Source organism: Octodon degus, unplaced genomic scaffold (genome assembly GCF_000260255.1).
Source record: "Octodon degus isolate 3935 unplaced genomic scaffold, OctDeg1.0 scaffold00150, whole genome shotgun sequence".
NCBI lineage: Eukaryota > Metazoa > Chordata > Mammalia > Rodentia > Octodontidae > Octodon > Octodon degus.
The window spans coordinates 4,050,229-4,069,877 of record NW_004524726.1 but is presented as its reverse complement, the minus strand read 5'-3'; the positions used below and the strand labels follow the sequence as shown (position 1 = coordinate 4,069,877).

The following is a 19,649-nucleotide window of genomic DNA, read 5'->3' as shown; positions in this document are numbered from 1 at the left end:
TACATACTGTATATGTATTAATAGTAAACCTAATACTGTTATTAGAGTTATTCAGGAGGAATAACTCTAATAAAAGATGTGAAAGACTTTTAGTTAAAAAGTTTTATCTTTACAATTTATAAAGAGAAAGTTTAAATGTACTTTGATGTGTATACATGCAGATATAGTCAGATATACATATATATATATATAATGCTCATAGATGGAAAAATTTAGTACAGTATCTCAAAGGTATTAATTTTGTCTAAAACAGTAAATTCATGAGATTCCAATAAAGATCCCACAGGGTTTGTAATGATATTTAACTGACCTTAAGATTAATATGTAAAAGGCAAAGGTCAAGAATAGCCAAGGTGAATTTGAAAAAGAAAAAGGAATCTTAAATACTAAAGTAATTAGGACAATAGATTCAAATGCAGAGCTAAACAAACCAACTAATTAATGTCTATTACATAATTATAGTGACTAAAATAATAGATTTAAATGCATAATCAGGCAAACCAATTAATGGGCTAAATCAACCTTAGAAATAAACCTGTAACACTGAAGGCATAACAAATGATAGGAAAGAATATGATACTTGGCTGGAGCTCAGCAGCATAATCACCTACCTGACAAGCCCAAGGTCCTGAGTTCAATCTTCAGTACCGCAAAATAAGTAAATAAATACAATACTAATAAATGTTGCTAGTGAAACTAGTTATCTATGTGAGGGGTTAAAATGGATCTAAATTCACACTGGACATAGATATATATAATATGCTACTCTAAGTTTTACATGTAAAATAAATTTATATGTAGAATTATGATATTGAGATATATTTTTTCCGTAACATACAAAATTTCCAAGTCATAAAAATATTCAAAATGTGACCATACTTAACTTCATACTTCTAGTCTTCAACTTCCCCACCAAACATGAAAGACAAGACCCAGACTAGGACCATAGATCTACAATAAAAATAAACTAGATACATGAGTATAATTCATGCTGTATGATAAATTCTGCAAATCAATTTTAAAAAGACCAAAAACTCCAACAAAAAACAGGCAACTGATACGTAGAGGATATTCCAGAAAAAGACTTAATGGGCTAATAAGTATATGGAAAGATGCTCAATTGTACTTGCAACCTTAAAATTAACTGTTTAAAGTAAGAAATAAACTATTTCCATCCAACAGATTTGCAAAGGGACATTCAACATATTAACCAGCTTGTAATCTTTAAAATGTTCAAATTTACACATGCAGAGAGAGAGAGAGAGAGAGAGAGAGAGAGAGAGAGAGAGAGAAGACAGGTGCTATTCCATACTCAGGATTTTAAAACATGACACCCCAAATGTAATATATGATTCTGAAAGTCATCAGTGATAAACAGCATAAGAAGATTCATTAGTAGAAATAAACCAATGATTTTGTTAGTTGTATTGTGGTTACAGAAGATAATATCCTTATTTGTAGGACTCAAGTACAGTATCAGAGGATTTTGTGACATTGATTCAGCTCTTTACCATCATATACCTCAGAGAAATGGGAATTTTCTACACTTGTGATCTCTTTTTTCTTTTTTAATTTTTTATTTTTTTGTATTTTAGGGAAGGGTCTACAGGGTGTTCAGGGTCTCACTACTAGATTGGACTCACAGTGATCTTCCTGTTTACAGCCTCCCAAGAGCTGGGATTACAGGAGCACACTACCAAGCCCAGTCTCAATTGCCATCTCAGCACACCCTGGGGGCAGGGCCAGCATGGTAGGCCCAGGGATGGAACCTCTGGCCCTTGCACCTGCTTATAGATGCTTTAATCCACTGAGCAATTTGGCCGGCCCTACATTTGTGATTTATACACAAGAGAAAAAACATGCTTTTAATGACTGAGACTGAAATTCATGATCTTGTTCATCTCTAGAAAGGAAGGAACAGAAAAGCATGGAATTGGAAGCAGTACACAGGTAATTTCAATTATGTCTATGGTATTGTTTATTACAATGTTCCATACTTTTGTAGCCTGAAATATGCTATTATTAGGAAAATATCATTGAACAAAAATAGATTCAATTTCATAGTATACACTGAAAATTGTTTTAAAATCAAATGTGAATGCCTTTAGTATTATTGACATTGTTTCCCCCTCACAAAAAAAAGCCAATGTAGAAATAGGTCATCTAAGCTCTTAATGCCAGGAGATAATTCAAACACACTAAAGAGATGACAGTGATGGCATTTTACAAATCCATTTTCTCCTGCATTAGGGACAAAACTTGATAAATATCTTCCCAGGAAAAAATTAGAGCATCACAATTCATTCTTAAATACTTTGAGCAATCTTATTAGGCCATTTTTTCCACACTTGCCACAATTCTGGACAGAATGTTCAGAATTTAATTTTTTTCTGAATGATTCTGATATCATTGGCACTCATTTAATGTCTGTTAATGATAGCATCCTAATAGATTGCTCTTCTTAAATAGCTTTTCCTTCTCAACAGCAAAAGGTATGATATGAAGTACATGATTCTCTTCCACTCACTTTAATGTTTTTGTGTTATGGAGCAGACTAGTAATTAAAGCTAATATTGCCTAAGTCTATCATCTAAAGTGAAGAAAAAAATGTATCTTAAAAATCTTTGAAGCTAGGAAATTGAACTTCATTCAATAGACTTTGTTTTGAGTTATGATAACATAAGGAGTTAACTGAATAGAGAGACAGATATACAAAAAATAAAAACAAAGTTACACAAGTCACTCCTGAACAGCAGCTCTGAAAGGCAGGGTAAGTACTGCTTAGTCTAGGCTGCATGAGAAGATACTAAAGGGAGGAATATTTGGGCTAAGATAGAAGTTGTGAAGAGATCTCAGGTAGAGGTACAATGAGATGAATGGGGGGAGTCCTTTATACGATAGCTCAGCAAGAGACAACAAACCTTGAACTAGAGCAGGGGAGAAATACAATCAGATCTACTAAGGATAGAAAGGTAAAAGTACATGAACATTCTCCTATTGGTATCAATTGTGACTCATATTTCAGGGAATATGAATCTTCCTAGACAGGGAAGATTTTGCTGGGGTTTTTTAAGCAATATGCTATGTTTCTGATGTGTTGAGGTTTGGCATCTTCTACAAATCTGGACTGCAGTTGCTGTCCAGTACAAGGCATAGCAAGACATCAGCATATAGAGGATGCCTCTGTCCTCCAGTAGGAGAGCAGACAAAACCGCCATGCATAAAAGCAAAGGAGGGCCAAAGGCAACACTCAAAAAATAAAGACAGCAGAGAAGAGAAAAAAAAAAAAAAGAACTAGACAAAGAGGACTACAATTAGGAGAGGAAAAGAGGAATCACAGTACCTAAAACAAAAAGAAATGCCAACAAGCAGAAATGGTCATCAAACTGCATGATGCAAAGAAAGCCTGATTAATGTTTTTTACAGTTAGAGGGGTCAACACCAGAAACAAAACACTGCAAAAATTATACACGATTGGTAAAAACAGTCAGAGTGAACTATCATTTGTAGAAAAGGGATCTATAGGAACAAGACAAAGGATTTATTAGCAGAATCTGGATCCCAGGGAAAACTCAGGCCTGTGCCATCTTAAAAGTACTATATCTAAAAGGTAACTCAATGAACTGGACTTATGAAAGACAGGGCAGATAAACAAAGAAAAAGTCAGTAATAACATGGAAAACACAAGTGAGATTAGGAAGAAGCAAGGCCATGATTCCTATGGGCAAGGAATCAGCATTTATCATCTTCCATATCTGTAGTAGGCAGGCTGGCCCCTGCAAAGAGGCCCACTGCCCTAACACCTGAACCTGCTGAGTATTATATCGCATGGCAAAAGGACTGTGCAAATGTAATTAAAATAATAAACTTTAAGTAGGGAAATTATCTTGGATTATCCAGGTGAGCCCAATCTACAATGAGCCCTTTAAAGCACAGAACTTACTCTGGATAGAGACCCAAGCCTGGCACATTAAAACAAGAAGCCTGAAAAGCTCCAAGCATGAAAGAGATTTGAAGCATCTGAAATGCAGGGCATCATGTGAAGGACGGGGCAGAAGGCTCCTGAAACTAAAAGTAGACCCCAGCTTTCAGTCAGCAAGGAAACAAGCAACTCAGTTCTACACCTTCAAAGAATTAGATGAATGAACTACAAAAATCCTTTGCAAAGCTTAAGAGCTTAATAGGATGACACTAACCTCAACCATGTGAAACCTACCAAACCACTGATGCCAAACTGGATTTCTAATCTACACATCTGTAACACGTCTGTGTTGTTTTAAACCCCTAAAGCCATGGTAACTTGTTACACAACAACAGGAAACTTAAAAGACTTCCTAGGAAACCAAGGGCAGATATTAATACCCTACTGCAGCAAGTGCTTGCTCCTCCTAGCCTTACTTCCAGTCTAATCTGGAAGGAGACAGCTTCGGTGTAACGGAGGGAAAAGAAACAAGGAAAGCAAGGAGTCCAACCCATGCAGGGACAGCCCCTACTGCAGAGTAGCAAGCTTGAAGGAGGAAAAAGATCAACTACCTTTCAATGAAAATTCTGTCATTTATACTAATCCAGTGTCATTATTACTGGCAGACAATAAAAAAGCTCTGGGACCTGCCTAGCATTTTATCCAGGGTCAGGAAAATACAAGCTGAGAGGGATGGTTCAAGAGCCAGCAGCTGCAATAAACAAGTCACTCGGAACTCTCCCTCATCATGCCCACCTCAATCAAAAACACAAGGCTGAAAGAAATGCAAAAGGCAACTGTAGTGGTCAATCCATTGTGTCAACTTGAGAAGTGAAAAGCTTAACACCTGGACTCCAAAAAGTCAAGACTATATGGACGATGAGCAGACGACTGTATCACATGTCTAAGATCTACAGAGAAACTAGGTGAAGCTGTGAGCTAAAAGTTCAGCTTTAAATATAAAAAGTAAAACAGGGAAAATGCCCTTAAAAATCCTGTTTTAGTAAAGGACATGGAAACTAGACTACTATAGCGATCAAGTAAATCAACTTCCCGAGTGCAGATAAAATGAGTACAAACCTTAAGTGTGACACTGTACTTCACACTGATTAAGTAATCAAGTAACAGCTTTCAAAGGACTGTCTAGAGGAGTGACAAGAGGTGTTCTTCATGAGAGATTTTACTCCACATAAAAATTAAATACTTTTGATAAGTGATAAATAAATAAGAATAATTATTCTTTAAATTATGCATTGCCAAAACAAAGAATCCACATAAAGGACTTTAAATAGTATAAAACTTTTCAGTACAAATGCAGAAAGCTAACATGGCTGATTACTGAATGTTACGTTCTTGGGAGACTTCTTACTAATAAGCACATTATAGGTACCAGCAAGCCAAAAATCAAATTCAGTTTATATCTAACATTTTCCATAAAAGCAATTTAATTTTGTAATATAGTATCCTGAACATAGTATCCTGAAAAACCTCAGGTATATCACTAACCCACATTTAAGGAAGGTAAATACCCTTCCTCAGCCTCTTTAGCATTCAGCTTCAGAATTAAAAGCAATCTTCCCCTTCAGAATATTGTAATACACTCAAAGAATCAAAGAGGGAAGGAATCTGTTCCTCATTTTTGAAAAAGACCTTAGTTGTAACTACCTTGTTCCTTAGCATATTGAACAGCTCTAAGAAAGCAACAATTTCGTTTTACTTGTGCTGTGTAAAGGGAGTTTGATTTCAAAAGATCTTCTGCCAAGCAGACTTGTTTAAGATTTAATAAGTCATCTGGCCCAGTAATTAAAAAAGGTTTTCTGTAATCACTTCAACAATGCCTATATCCATCTGTCCTATACATACTGTTATAATTGATGGTCTTCCTCTAAAGTGTATCAAAAACTAGCATAAACTCCGTTTAGTATTTTCTAGGTACTTGTCCTTTTAACTGCTTATGGACATAAAATATTTAAATAGCAATAATATTCCACACTAATAATAATGTTTAATAATAAAAAGTCTATAAAATGGGCTGGGGATGTAGCTCAGCGGTAGAGTTTGCCTATCATCTGTAAGGACCTGGTTCCATCCTCAGTGCCACCAAAAAAATAAAATAAAAAGGTAATTAGTCCATAACTGTTTCACATCAATAAGCTACTTATAGCCAGGCACAACAGTACATCTCTGTAACCCCAACACTAGGGGAAGCTGAGACAACAGGACCATAAGTCTTATTAGCCCATCTTGGGCAACTTAGCAAGTTTAAAAAAAAAAGAGGGAAGAGTGGTTGGAAATGCAGCTCAGCGCAAAGGCACTATCTGCTTGCTCAGCTGGTACCTATCTTTGTAATTTTTTAAAAACTTTTAAATTTAGTCACAAGTGATCCACAAAAGTACCATTCCAGGGCCAGTGAGATAGCTCAGCACACTAAGCACCTGTTTAGGCAAGCCCTGAGACCAGGATTCAATCCCTGGCACCATATGCTGTGCCGGCCTTGCCCAGGGGGTAACTGAGCCAGACACCAAGTCCAGATGGTGGTACACACCTGTAATCCCAGCTCTGGGGAGGCTAAAAACCAGAGGATCACTAGGAGCCCAAGCTGTGTAATGAGATCCTGTACAAAACACATTAAAAAAAAAAAAGTAGCATACCATTCCAGAACTTCATAGATAGTTAAAGTAAGTATTCCACTTACATTTCACAGATGAGAGAGAGGAAAGGCCCTTTTACCTCCTGAGTCCTCAAAGATAGTGCAGAACAAAGCTACTTCCATGCAAGTCTCATTAACAGTGGCAAAAGGTAGCAAGAAAATGATACATTTCTTTGTCCTAGGCTAAAATTATATGAACTCGTGGTGCCAAAAGAGAGGTGTTATACATGCATGGTCAAACCAAAATCAGCACTTCACCAAGAGCTGGCAAATAACAGATCAGCTTCTTCAGCCTCAATTTTGTAAACTATATGCAAAGTAAAAACTAAAAACATACTCTCAGTAATGAAAATTTAGGAATTGTCCACTCCCAGTTATCATTCCAATCTAATTTTCCTGATCTATCTGTACCCTAGCTCTACATCTCTGCTTACTGCTCTTTCCGCCAAGAAATTATTTTCCCTCTTAGTATCCAAACCTGAGTTAAAATTTACCCCTGTACTACATACCCCTAATGTATTATATCATCCTATCTCTTGTTTTCCTACAAAGCTAAGTAGGTATCTCAAAACCTAAAGTAGTTTCTTCATAAACTGAAATTATAAAGAACTTAATTGTTAAATACTGCCTTCTGGCATTTCTTACTCAGTTAATTTTTCAAATGTTTGTTTTGAATCCTAGGAGATAAGCAACTTAAAAATAGAAACTATATATGTAAATAAATCTATTTGTATGAAAGTAGCATTCAGTTATGGTAAATGTTTTGAAAATACTTCAAATTAGTTGGATTAGTGGTCAAATTAATTCAGTTGGCTTAAAAACCAGAAGCTGAGTCAGTCAGTGAATCACAGTCAAGAACCAAATAAAGAAGGGCCCAAAGATGCTATGTATCTACGATAAAAGGTACACTCCAAATGAATTGCATTCAACTCTAAAGAGATAACCAATGCAGATAAAGAGCGTGCACTCATTAAGGAAAAAAAGAAATAAAACAAGGTCAAAAAAAAAAAAAAAGTAAGTACACTTGATTCACAGCACTGTGATCATCTTCAAAACTACTGAGCTCAGACAAACCACTCAATCTATTTAAAACAGATATGGTAGTTGATACATTGGAGTGGTTGTTTTACCAAACAAGCACTATATATAAACAAAAACTGGTGTAATGTTCTTCTTCACTCTTTTTTGTGATTCAAAAGTAATCTATGACTAAAGTGCTTTCCTAAATGACATCTGGAATTCCCCTGTGGAACAGGGGTTCCAAGTATGTTTAAGAAATCAACTGACATAAACAAAAACTAAGGCTTTTTGTCACTATACACAGAAGCAAAATTCTTACCATCATCTTTTCAAATAACTGTAAGACCTCATTCTCTGACAGCTGCTTTGGAATGTTTTCCATCATCTCTGAAGGTGCCACTGAGCAGTCACTGCTTGAAAATGCAGGAAGAGGAGGTCGCTCCTTCTTGCTCCCTGGAATTCTAATGCTGGCAAATTTATCTAGCTAGGATGAAAGATAAAATAGCACAAGTAAGTATTTCCTCTCCCAACAACGCTTACCTAATCCTTTTAATGGAAAACACAGAATAAGTTACATCATCATGGTCATTTTCATCACAAAGCATTCAGAACTAGAACAGTTAAGATTTAAAAATATAAAAAGTAATGAAAGGTTTCAGTATCATTCCTGTCTTACAGCTGAAGAGAAATCACATAAACCTCACAAGATTCCTTGAATCTTAAAGTCATATAATTATAGGTATTTGAGATTTTAGTGATAGATGACCTTTCTCTATAGATTAGTAAACTAAGTTTTACAAAGGCAACTTAAATAATATAATGGTGGCACCAAATTAGTACTTAAGTGTTTTGGTCCCAGGCCACCAGCTGGCCTCACTACCAAATATCTAAACATGTCACTGGGGGCAGGACTAAGTTCTGCTTTTATCTTCATAGCTTACTAAGCCTGATAACACATTTCTCTTTGCTCAGGACGGGATTTATGTGAAGTTTTTAAACATCTACATAGCAGGGTACATAAAGCCCTAGGGAATAAAGCTATATTTTAATTATGAGATTTCTTCTACAATGAGATCAAATACCTCACTGATACTGGAAAATGCATAATTACTTGTTTATTTAAAATTGTTTGAATTTCATAATTCCTATTCTTCACAAAGAACCAAGACTTATATTTCAAGATTCATATGTCAACAAAGGAGCAAAAGGTCTCAAACCAGGTGTCAAGAGTAAAAGCATATATATTTTAAAAGTATAATCAGTCAGTCTTTGAATTGCTCACTGTTTCTGTATACGTTAGGCTACTGCTTTCACCCTAGTAAGTATAGGATATATATTTCTTATTATGGTATCTACAAGCTATATATAGACATTGAATTAAATTGAATAATATTAAAAATTCATCTCACTTGCACTAAACACATTTTAAGCTCTCAAGAGCCTTATGTAGTTTGTGGCTATCACATAGGTGAAAGTGTACTAAAACATTTCTATTATCATGAATGTTCTATGGGACAGCTAGTATAACTAGTAAAGAAATCTGACACCCAAAAACTCAACTTAAAAAGGACAGTCAGCACATATTACTTAATTCATAAGAAGTAGAACAGAGAACAAAAAGAGAATTCTACATGCATCCTAAAAGTAGGCAGTAGAACTTTAAAGCAGAGAGAAATATTGCACAGTTTTGAACAGTGGTAGCTGAGTTGCAAAGTTAAGATAAAATTACCAGAGTTCCATTAATGCTCAGATCCTAAGCCCTCAAAAATCATGCAGGAGCAAAATCAAAACTGAAGAAGCAACAAAGCCCAACCTCGGGTCAACTGGAGATCAAACTGACTCAGCTTCCCAATTCAGCAGCACAAAAGCAGAATGAGGAGGAAGTCATTACTTTCCATAACTTTGGAGGGATTAGCTTTACTCTACCACACTTACATACCCACTACATAACTGAAGATTGCTAGAAACAAAGGAACATGAAAATGTGACCCACAATTTAAAGGACAACAAACTTAGAAATGGCCCAGATGTCAGAACTTACCAGAGAAGTACTTTACAATACAATGAAGAAAAATGCTGAAGAAAATAATTAAGAATGGATTGGACTCCACATAGGAGAGATGAAGAACTTATTTCAAGGCAAATTCACTGAAACTACTTTTTAAAAAACAGATCCAGCAAGGACTTGAGTTCAATCCAGAAATAAATAAATAAATAAATAAATAAGCAGATGCATTGGAAATGGACAATAAATTAAAAGTGAAGATTTTACTGAATGGTCTTAACTACCTGGACTAGGGGAGGAAAGTATCAGTGAACATCGATAGAAAGAACCCCAACTAAAACACAAACAGGGAAACATGGGAAGGTACAAAAAAAGAACCCCCAAGATCAGTATTGCAACATGAAATGTGGAATACAAGTTAACTGGAATCCAGAAACAAAAGAGATGGTGTGAATGGTGCACAAGAAATATTTTAGGAAATAAACCAGGTATGGCAGCTCATACCTTTAATGCCAGCAGTTGGGAGGCTGAGGCAGAAAAATCACTAGGAGTTCAAGGTCAGCCTGGGTGACATAGTAAGTTCAAGATGAGAATGAACTATACAGTGAGATACGGTCTTAAAAACCAAAAGTAAAACTTCTAAAACAAAAGCATACTGAGAAAACTGATTAAAAATAGACATATACATATCAACTCAGACCCAAAAAACTCAGTAAAACCCAAAGAGAGTAAACACACACATATGCGCGCACATGCATTTCATAGTCAAACTAGTAAAAATTAAAAATAAAAGATAAACCACAGAAAAGCAGTCAGAGAAATAAAAACACATTATATATAAGAAAAAAAAAGTGTAACAGCTAATTTCACACTGGAAACAATGCAAATGGTGCTTAAACACAAGGGAATGACATCTTTAAAGTCTGTGCAAAATGTAATGACACTCTGAGATTCTTTATCAAGTAGAAATACTTCTCATAAATAGAAACAAAACAAAAACACTCAGACCAAAGCTGAAAGTATTTGTCTCCAGCAGAACTGTGCTACAAAAAGTGTTTGCAAGATTTTCAGGCTGAAGGGAACCTATACTAGAAGCAACTGCAACTTACAGAAATGAAGAACTAAGGAAAATCCATGAGATGGTTGTGATAAATAAGCTGTACAGGACCTACCTTAAGTAACAATTAGTGGGGGGAGATAAGCACATAAGCATGTAATTTTATATAGCTACGCAGACAATGTAGCAACGAGTATGCCGAATGTACTGTCATATATATTAACAAACAAGCAGCATCTCACTCACCAATATAAACATTCCCTATCCTGGAATAACTCAGAAACAACAGTCTTTCACAAAAATATGCCCAAAAGTCACCACTCCTTATATATCTTTGCCTCCTAATTCTTTCCTTCTTAAAAAAATTTATTAAAAAACCTGTACGACATTTAAAAAAATAAGTGTAAGAAACAGTACTAGTTACTCTGCCTATCTTCTGAGTGAAATGGTCCAGGGCCATCGCCTCTGTGCAGTAGCATCACTTTGGAAGGGCAGAAATTCTACTGACTCTTCTGCACACACCCCCAAAGTGTAACTTGATTAAAATGCCAAACTTATAATTAGGAGAAATTAAGCAAAACATTATTAATGCAACATCAATATTATAAAGGTAAACATGTCAATAAGTGGGAATAGTAATCTCAAGCACTTAACAAGCTAATATGTAAATGCATGCCCTAATATCTTTATTGGTGACAGATCAGATAAAATTTTACTTTTCAACAAACCAGTTTTTAATAAAAATCTTTACAAATCATAAAAATAACAATGATGTATTGTCGTGTTTTATGGCACAACACACTAAACCCAGAGCCTTTGCACTAAGCTATATCCCTATCCCTTTTTTATTTTGAGACAGGGACACACTCATTTGCCAAATTACACAGGCAGAGCTTCAACTTTTGATCCTCCTGTCGCAGTTTCTGAGTACTGGGATTACAGGCATGCGCCACCCCACCCAGCTAACATTGACTAATATTTATTGAATCCCGTCTCTCTGTCAGGCATCATGCTAAGAAACTGAAATGCAGCATTCCGTTAGACACATTTGCTCCTGACAATGAAGAAACTATGTGGCTAGGTAGAGGACTATATTCAAAGCATGTTTCTACAATTAGATTTCATAGTGTTTACCTTATAGAATAACAAAAAAGAGAGAAAAAAATCAGTCTTGTGTTTTTAGGAGTGAAGCTACATTTTTATTAGCAAATAATAATTTATAAATGTAACATAAATAAAATAAAATAAAATTAGCCCATCTCCCCACATGTTTAGCACGTAACTCTGGGTCAAGGCTCTTGGACTTTACCAAAAAGAAAAAGAAATATGAACCTGGTCACGAAAAGTTGGCCAAAGGCAGAAAAAAACAATAAAAACTAGTAACATCCTAATGAAGATACAAAGGGATCTGTTATGGCTGTACCTAGACTATCCCGCGAAAGCCTCACACAGTCATAGGTAGACCTTTTTTGGAGGTGGCTGAATCTAGAATGTGTTTTGCTGGGATCAAGTATATGTGATTACTAAATGAGTCCAATGATTGGCCTGGCATAATTTTGGGTAGGATTAAGGGAGCGTCCACCCTCATGAGTAGCCAGGGTGGAATGTAAGTGACAGAAAAGAGGACTGTCCCTTACTGCTTCTTTGCTGCGTGCTGCCTTCTGCCTGCTGTTTGCCATGAAGTGTTTCTCCTCCGCAATGCCCCTTTGCCATGCCACCCTGTCTTATTAGAGTTAGCCAACTGTGGACTGAAACCTCTACAAACTGTAAGACAAATAAACGTTTTCTCCTTTCACTTTGGGTGTTAGGTACTTTCTCTTAATAACAAGCAAAGTAACTAAGACAGGATCAAGTTTTTTATACTTTCAATACACTCTTTTATTTATATACCCTGATTGGGAGGTTAAAAAACAAAATAAGAATCACAGAAGAAAAACAGATACAATCCCTCTTCCCTTACTAGAATAGTAAATTGAATCTATTGAATCCCTCGGGCCTAAAGGAAAAGCATACCTGGGTATGTGATGCTTTACTGAGCACTCCAGAGGAATTCCAAAAAATTTTGACAAAGTTAAAAAGCTAGAACAAAGTGAGTTTTACTACAAAGTCATTTTAAATATGGTAGAGAATTTTCTTTTTCAAAAGCAGTGCTACTATAATTTCATTCACAAATGGAACAGTTACTATTAATTTATACCTCAGTAAATTGTACATACAATTTGCTCAAAGCAAGGCACAGCAGAACAGACAAGCCACCTTTACAAATACTTTAGAACATAAAAGCATTTATAAATCATGACACTGATTGCAAGCTGGCTATTAGTTTATATTTGGCAATTTGGTTGGGGGTAGTTTAATTTGCTATTTTATAAACCATGTACTTTTTATTTTCATATGAGAATTTCATAGATTTATATGCAATTTTGCTCTTAAAGTCGAGCTAGAAACTCAACCTGCAAAGTATATAAGTAATCCATATTGGTTGAGGAATTAGTTAAACACATGCACAAGACTGAGGGAATTCTGTTATGTTACTTGGAGGTGGTACACCACATTTAATTAGGATTGCTTTGTGTCTGGAGTGTACTAAGTTTTATAAATTAATATCACTTATCTTCAGGGGAAGTTAAATGAGCACCCTACTGAGTATTATCTCATACTGAGTAATCACACTGATAATCAGTAATGACAGCTTAAATAAAATTAATTAAACAAAACACAGGCTCTGAAAAAACCATCTGGATTTTTAGCTACAGTAAAACACAGCAATAGTGAAAACTCTAGTGTTTAGGGTTTTCTCTATTACATTATAAATACCAACAAAGTATTATGGGGTTGGTAATCAACATTATTTAAAAGGAAAGCAACTGTAATTAGTTACCTTAAAATTCTACTAGTCTGAAAGAGTGGTATAATCATAAACATACTTCCTTAGAAGCCAGAAAGGAAATGAAATTCTCATGCAATCCAGAATTTAAGTAAACAAAAGCACCTTCTAATTAATCCATGCTATCTAAATGCATATCTGGAATATAAACTATATTGCTTAAATTTATTTAACAACTTTCATGCAATTTCATTTTATTTAAAGGAAGGTAAAAACCTAACAACTAAAATAGCTTAGCTTTTTGATAACTAACATGGAAACTGAATAATTAAAAACATGGCTCCAGACTCTGACTTCTAAATTCTTCCCAAAACTGACTTGCTTTGTTATCATAACTAAGCAACTAAACCCTGTGCAACAGAGTCTGTCATAGAGAAGTGTTAAGAGGGAATAAAAGTGCAGGTCTAAAAGCCTGTAATGTCTTCCCTGATCACCTGATGCAAAGTAGCCCATGCACCCAATTCATCCTATAGCACAGCACACAGTATACTCTCTTCTCATGACCTTTCAAGTAACTAAGAAAATAATTTGCTTTGCAACTACTGATTCCATCTCTTCCCACTAAAATATAAGTCATGCTGGACAAATCATCAGCTATGTTAGTCACTGGGTAGTCAAGTTTCTAAGATGGAACCTCATGGTTCTTTGACTTGGGTGACCAAAGGGTACTGAAATTATGGAGTACTATTTATAAGACTAGACAAGAAAAGATATTATAGTTTCTGTCTTGTTCCTTGTTGCGTCACTCATTCTGAGTTACACAATGAGAACACCCAACACCTACAGGGAGCCCCACCATAAAAAAGAAGAGAGTCCTCTATCAAAAGACAAATAGGTTACATGCCAGCAGCCATGTACATGAGTCCCCATGGACTTTAGATGGCCTCATGTTTTAGATTTGCTTCTAGTGTGAGGGCTATTTTCATCTTTGGAGACACTAAAGGAACTTAGATCTTTGGATAAGAAGTGACTAAGGCATTGTGGATTAAGGCCTGAGACTCCATGTCTAGAACATTATAACAACACCTAGAATAAGTCAAATACTATAGTCACTGTATTTTGTGTTTTGTTTTGTTTTTGATACACTGATAGGTTCTTATTTTTCCTATATGCATGACTGAAGACAAATACCACCTTTCCCTTAAAGGTTAATGAAAGTAAAGCTTTAATGTTTTTCCTAGGATACCATGAGTTCTAACAACAGAACCTGCAGTGGTCCATGGTCTACAGGTTAGGAATTCCTGAAAAGGTGAATATAGGATGATAACAAATGCAGTGGCAGGAAACAAGAAAGTAACTCAAGTTCTAATGCCTTCAGTGAATCAGTGGGAGGGAACAGAAGACCTACACTTGTGACCAACAAGAAGAAGTGCACTAGGCTACATACTCTGATGGTCTGGGCTTCAAAAAGAGCTCGAAGCTTTTGAAGGAAGAAACCACCAGAAAAATAAAGCCATCAAAGAACATCAAGGTCTCAATTAGAGCAAGAAGGAAAGAAAACATTAGAAGATAGCAGACTCTGAGTTCCAAAGGGCAATGTAGGAGGGTCTGGGAAGCACAGAGGAGCTGAAATAACAGACTAAGGGAAGCAAGTGCCACATTACCTGAAAGTGACATGAATTATGGTAAATAAAAATTAACAAACACAAAACAAACCATGTGGATTATACCTTATTAATTTATCTCCTATCTCCATCACCCTAGTATAAGGCATTTGGATAACTGCTGCAGCCTCCTAATCAGCTTCCAAGTGTAGTTACTTTTCTCATTGCTGAGATAAAACTCGACACCGAAAGCTAAAGGAAGAAATGTTCACTTCACTTCAGATTGTAGAGGTATCAGTTCATAGTTAGCTGACTCCAAGGCAGAGTGTCATGGCAGAAGAGCATCACAGAGGAGAAACAGTTCGTGGCATGGCAGGCAGAGAACAGAAGGCAGCAAGCAACAACAAGCAGCAGCAACAAACAGCAGCAGCAGGCCCACCTCCTTTCTGTCCCTTTGTATTCCAGACAAGTTGCACATGTATTGACTGATGCCATCCATGTCCACGTGGAGCTTCCATTATCTATGCCCTTAATCTCAGTATCACACTTTTAATCCAGGCTCACACAAGCTAATCCAGACACCTTCAAAACTTCCCACCCATGACCACATGAGGCTTGGGAAAGGGAGACATCTAGGTACAACCCATAACACCAAGTTTTCACTGGTCTCTACCCTACTGCTCCAAGCAATCTTCAGTGCTAATATTGTGATCTTTCTGAAAAAGTAAGCCCAATCACATTCTTCATTTCTGTTTTAAACCTCTCAGTTGCTCCCCATTATTCATAAGATAACATTCAAGTATCTTACTATGACTTCAAGATTCACCCTGATTTAACTTTTACTTCCTCACTAAAAAATCTCTTTACCACTCTAGTACCTTCTACTGTAGGATCTAGATTAGTAATATAAAGTCAGCCTACCATAAATGCTCAGGATGTTCCTTGTGTCTAGAACCTGTTAAGCTAGTATGACTATAAAGGAGACAAGAAAAATTATAATTTGTTTGTTTTTGTTTTGGTGCTGGGGATCAAACTCAGGGCATTAAACATGCAGGGCAATAATACTACCAGTAAGCTACATCCCTAGCCCCCAAAATTGTCATTTTTAAATTGTACTTTTAAGAAAAACTATAGCTGCAGGACACAAAAGTTAATGAAGTCTTTCCTTCTAAGAAACTTGCTCCAAAAATACTTCCTAAAGTTTTAAACTTTCCTTGGTGGCTCAATTCCAACTCTCTGGGAAGCTGAGGCAGGAGGATCACAGTTTCAAGCCCAGTCTCACCAGTAATTTAGCAAGACATTGTCTCAAAATAAAAAATAAGAAAGGGCTGCTGGAAATTGCCCACCCTCCCACAGACCTCCATGCAGTAAAATGTTTGCATTGTACTGTTGCTTGCCCGATCAGCAACCTGACAGACAGCAGGAACACACTTCCTAATCACCTATCTCAAGGACTCTCCCAAAACCATATAAAACCCCTCAACACTTGACCATGACCACCTCTCCCCTGAGAGCCTGCACTGAGTATATCCTTCTTCTTGGCTAAAAGCACCCTTCAACCTTCTCACTGATACACCCTGAAAACTCTTTTTCTATGACAGAAGTCAGCAATCCTATAACCTCCTCCATGGGTGGGATGAACTGGGGTCCCTATCTGCTTCTTTGTGGGACCACTTTTAACCCTGTCTGTTGACACAATCAGCCCTCCTCTTTATCTGATTATCATCAACTAAATCATCAGCTTTCAGTCTGAGGTGCAGCTTATGGAGGACTCTTCTGGAGGACAGAAGATGCCCAGACTTCATGCTTGCCATCACAGTAGGTATACTGTTCTGAACCTGCCTGCTACTGTTTACTGAACAAGGCTTGAAGTCCTTAGGAATAAAGATTTTTATTTTAATCTCTAGACAACCCCTGGAAGCTAGCAGCATGGCTGGAAGCACAGAATAAATGTTTCATAAATACGTATTGAGTAAATTAATAATTACTTTCCTATCTTCCAGGCATGGGACACCAGCCATTGTTTCTCACCATGCTAAGTTATTCTCAACAATGCTTTTAAGTAAAAGCAGATCAGGAAGCATGCCAGGTGTCTGTGCCTTACATGTGCAACAAGAAAAGCCAGACTCTTCCCAATGCTATAATTCACAGAACAGTCCCTCTACACTAAAAACAAGTGTGAATTCTGGGAATGCAATATCATGAGATGAGGCAGTGTTATGGTTCAGATGCTGAATGTACCCACAGGCCTAGGTATTGAAGGCTTGGACCCAGCGAGTACCTATTAGGCAATGACAGAACTTTTAGGAGCTGGGCCCAAGTAGAACAGAGACACACCATAAGGAGTATGTCCTTGAAGAATATTTTGGAACTCCAGACTCCTTTCTTTGCTTCCTGGCCACCAGAAAGTTAACAGACTGCCTCCTCTACAACACGTTCTTGCCATAAGATTGTGTGCCACTAGGACAAAAGCAATAGGACCAAGTGACTAGAGACTACAAGTGTGAACTAAAATATACCTTTCCTCCTTTTGAGTTGATTATCTGTTATTTTTCCAAAGGAAGGGAAAGCTGATTAACATAGACAGTAAGCAAAGTGACCCTTCTAGTGGGAGGAGCACTCACACAAAAGCCCACTAATACAGAGTTCTATCTACCTACATAGTCAAAAGTCATCTGCAGACATCAACAACTGCTTTCTAACAGTCAATCTGACATGCTTCCACTAGCAATCCATTCGAGTGACAGCCCAGAAGGAAACTTACTACAGGGCAAAAAATTCAACTCCTGCTGACCTGGATTCCAACTTGCCTTTCAAACTACAGTAAAAAAGTAATACACTCTACACAATCATCCTTAAGATCAAGTGGACTCTATGTACTATTTCCACCAAACTCTATGAATTGTCACAGTTCCAATCACACCACACTTCAACTACAGATTACATATTGGTTTCTGCAATGTACCCTGATGCCAGTCATTCTTATACATCTTCATCTTTCTCTAACAATCCTAAACACTTGATAAAAACCTAATGAATGAGTGGACAAAGGAATGAAGAAACAAGTATACTCTAGTACATCTTAGCATATTCTACTCTGAGAGCTCTTGATCTTATTTCCATGTTTCTACTGATTTAAGGCAGATTCAAACTATCCAATAAATATTTAAAGATTCTGAGACAGTACTTAAGTGCCACAACTGAAAACCTAAGTGCAGGAAGTCCTAATTAACTCACATTAATGGGCTTTGAAAGGCCCACCTGACTTAGTAAATACTTTAAATCTTATAGAACTTATGATGCAGTCTCATACACATGCTGAGTTGCCCCAGTCAATGCTTCTGGTATCTACTTTCTATAAAAAAGTATAGTTTGATACTAGATAAATCTAAGAGAAAAATGTCGGGTTTTGCTACACCACTTGTTTTTAGGTTACCAAAGAAAAATTAATAGAAATATGGAAATGAACTTATCATACAGAAAGCCTTCTATTATACTAGGCTATTATAATAATTTGAAATAATTATTTTAAATTGTGTTATTTTTTAAGCTAAAAAATTATGCTCGACTATCTGAATCAAAAATTAGGCACAAAATCAAATAACCAAAATCACTTTTCCTTCTTAAGTGTGGCATCCATTTCAGCATATATCGACAGGACTAAGCATATCTCAGTAGGTAGGAAGAGTCTACAGTTAGAAAATATCTTGTCCTACCTGTGAACTAAGCAACTGCACTGAGGATGGTAATCTGTAATAGTAGGTTCATGCTTGTAGTGCCTGTCATTCTGATCTTCTGAATACGGGCTGCTTGTCATGACATGCCAGTCAGTTGCTGCTGTGCTATCTCTCGGGTAGATGATTGTTCACAAAGGGGGTGGTGAATGAAGGCAGGAGACAGGAAAAGGAATGTTGTGGGACTATTCTGCTTCAAGGTTGTATATGGTGAGATTTTTGAACTTATGTGTAAACATAAGAATTATATAATTCTTTATGCCTATTTTTAAAATATACTCTAATTTTTAAATGTCTTTTCATCATATTCTGTAGGGACTTAAAGTTCAACATGTCAATACTTGATGAAAAATACCTGTTCCATGTTATTCCTAAGATGTTTGATATTCAGACAGATAGTGAGGCTAAGCTTAACAGCCTAGGTTGTATGGTAATAACAATAAACTTCTCTTCTGGAGGGTTAACAACCTAAGTTTACAGACCAATTTTAGAGAAAAAGGAGGGCCTCAAGGAAAGCCAACATTTTGGCCCTAACCTTCCAAGGTTAATTAAGACTCAGGACATATGAGAACTTGTACTGTATGGTCACGTAACTTGGTAGTGTCCCAAATTTTCTGATCAAGGAGATTATAGGGCCAAAGAGGAAAGTGATTGATGATGTAGAGTGTGCCTAAGGAGAGTCACATGGAGAGAAAACATTCTCTCAGGCTTTCACAGAGAGCACATTGGCCAAGCAATGGCTGTTACTCATCCATATGGCTGACACTGACAAAGGATCTACAATCTGAGGT

The 19,649-nt window shown here is 36.5% G+C and overlaps 1 protein-coding gene across 1 annotated transcript in view; it reads right to left on the bottom strand.

Moving 5' to 3' along the window:
- The window catches only part of Diaph3 (diaphanous related formin 3), a 523,261-nt gene that overhangs the window by 467,428 nt on the left and 36,184 nt on the right, over positions 1 to 19,649 (bottom strand). The window contains exon 3 of the mRNA XM_023702376.1: positions 7,951 to 8,115. Within this exon, the coding sequence (XP_023558144.1) occupies positions 7,951 to 8,115 (165 nt within the window). The remainder of the gene's footprint in view (positions 1 to 7,950; positions 8,116 to 19,649) is intronic.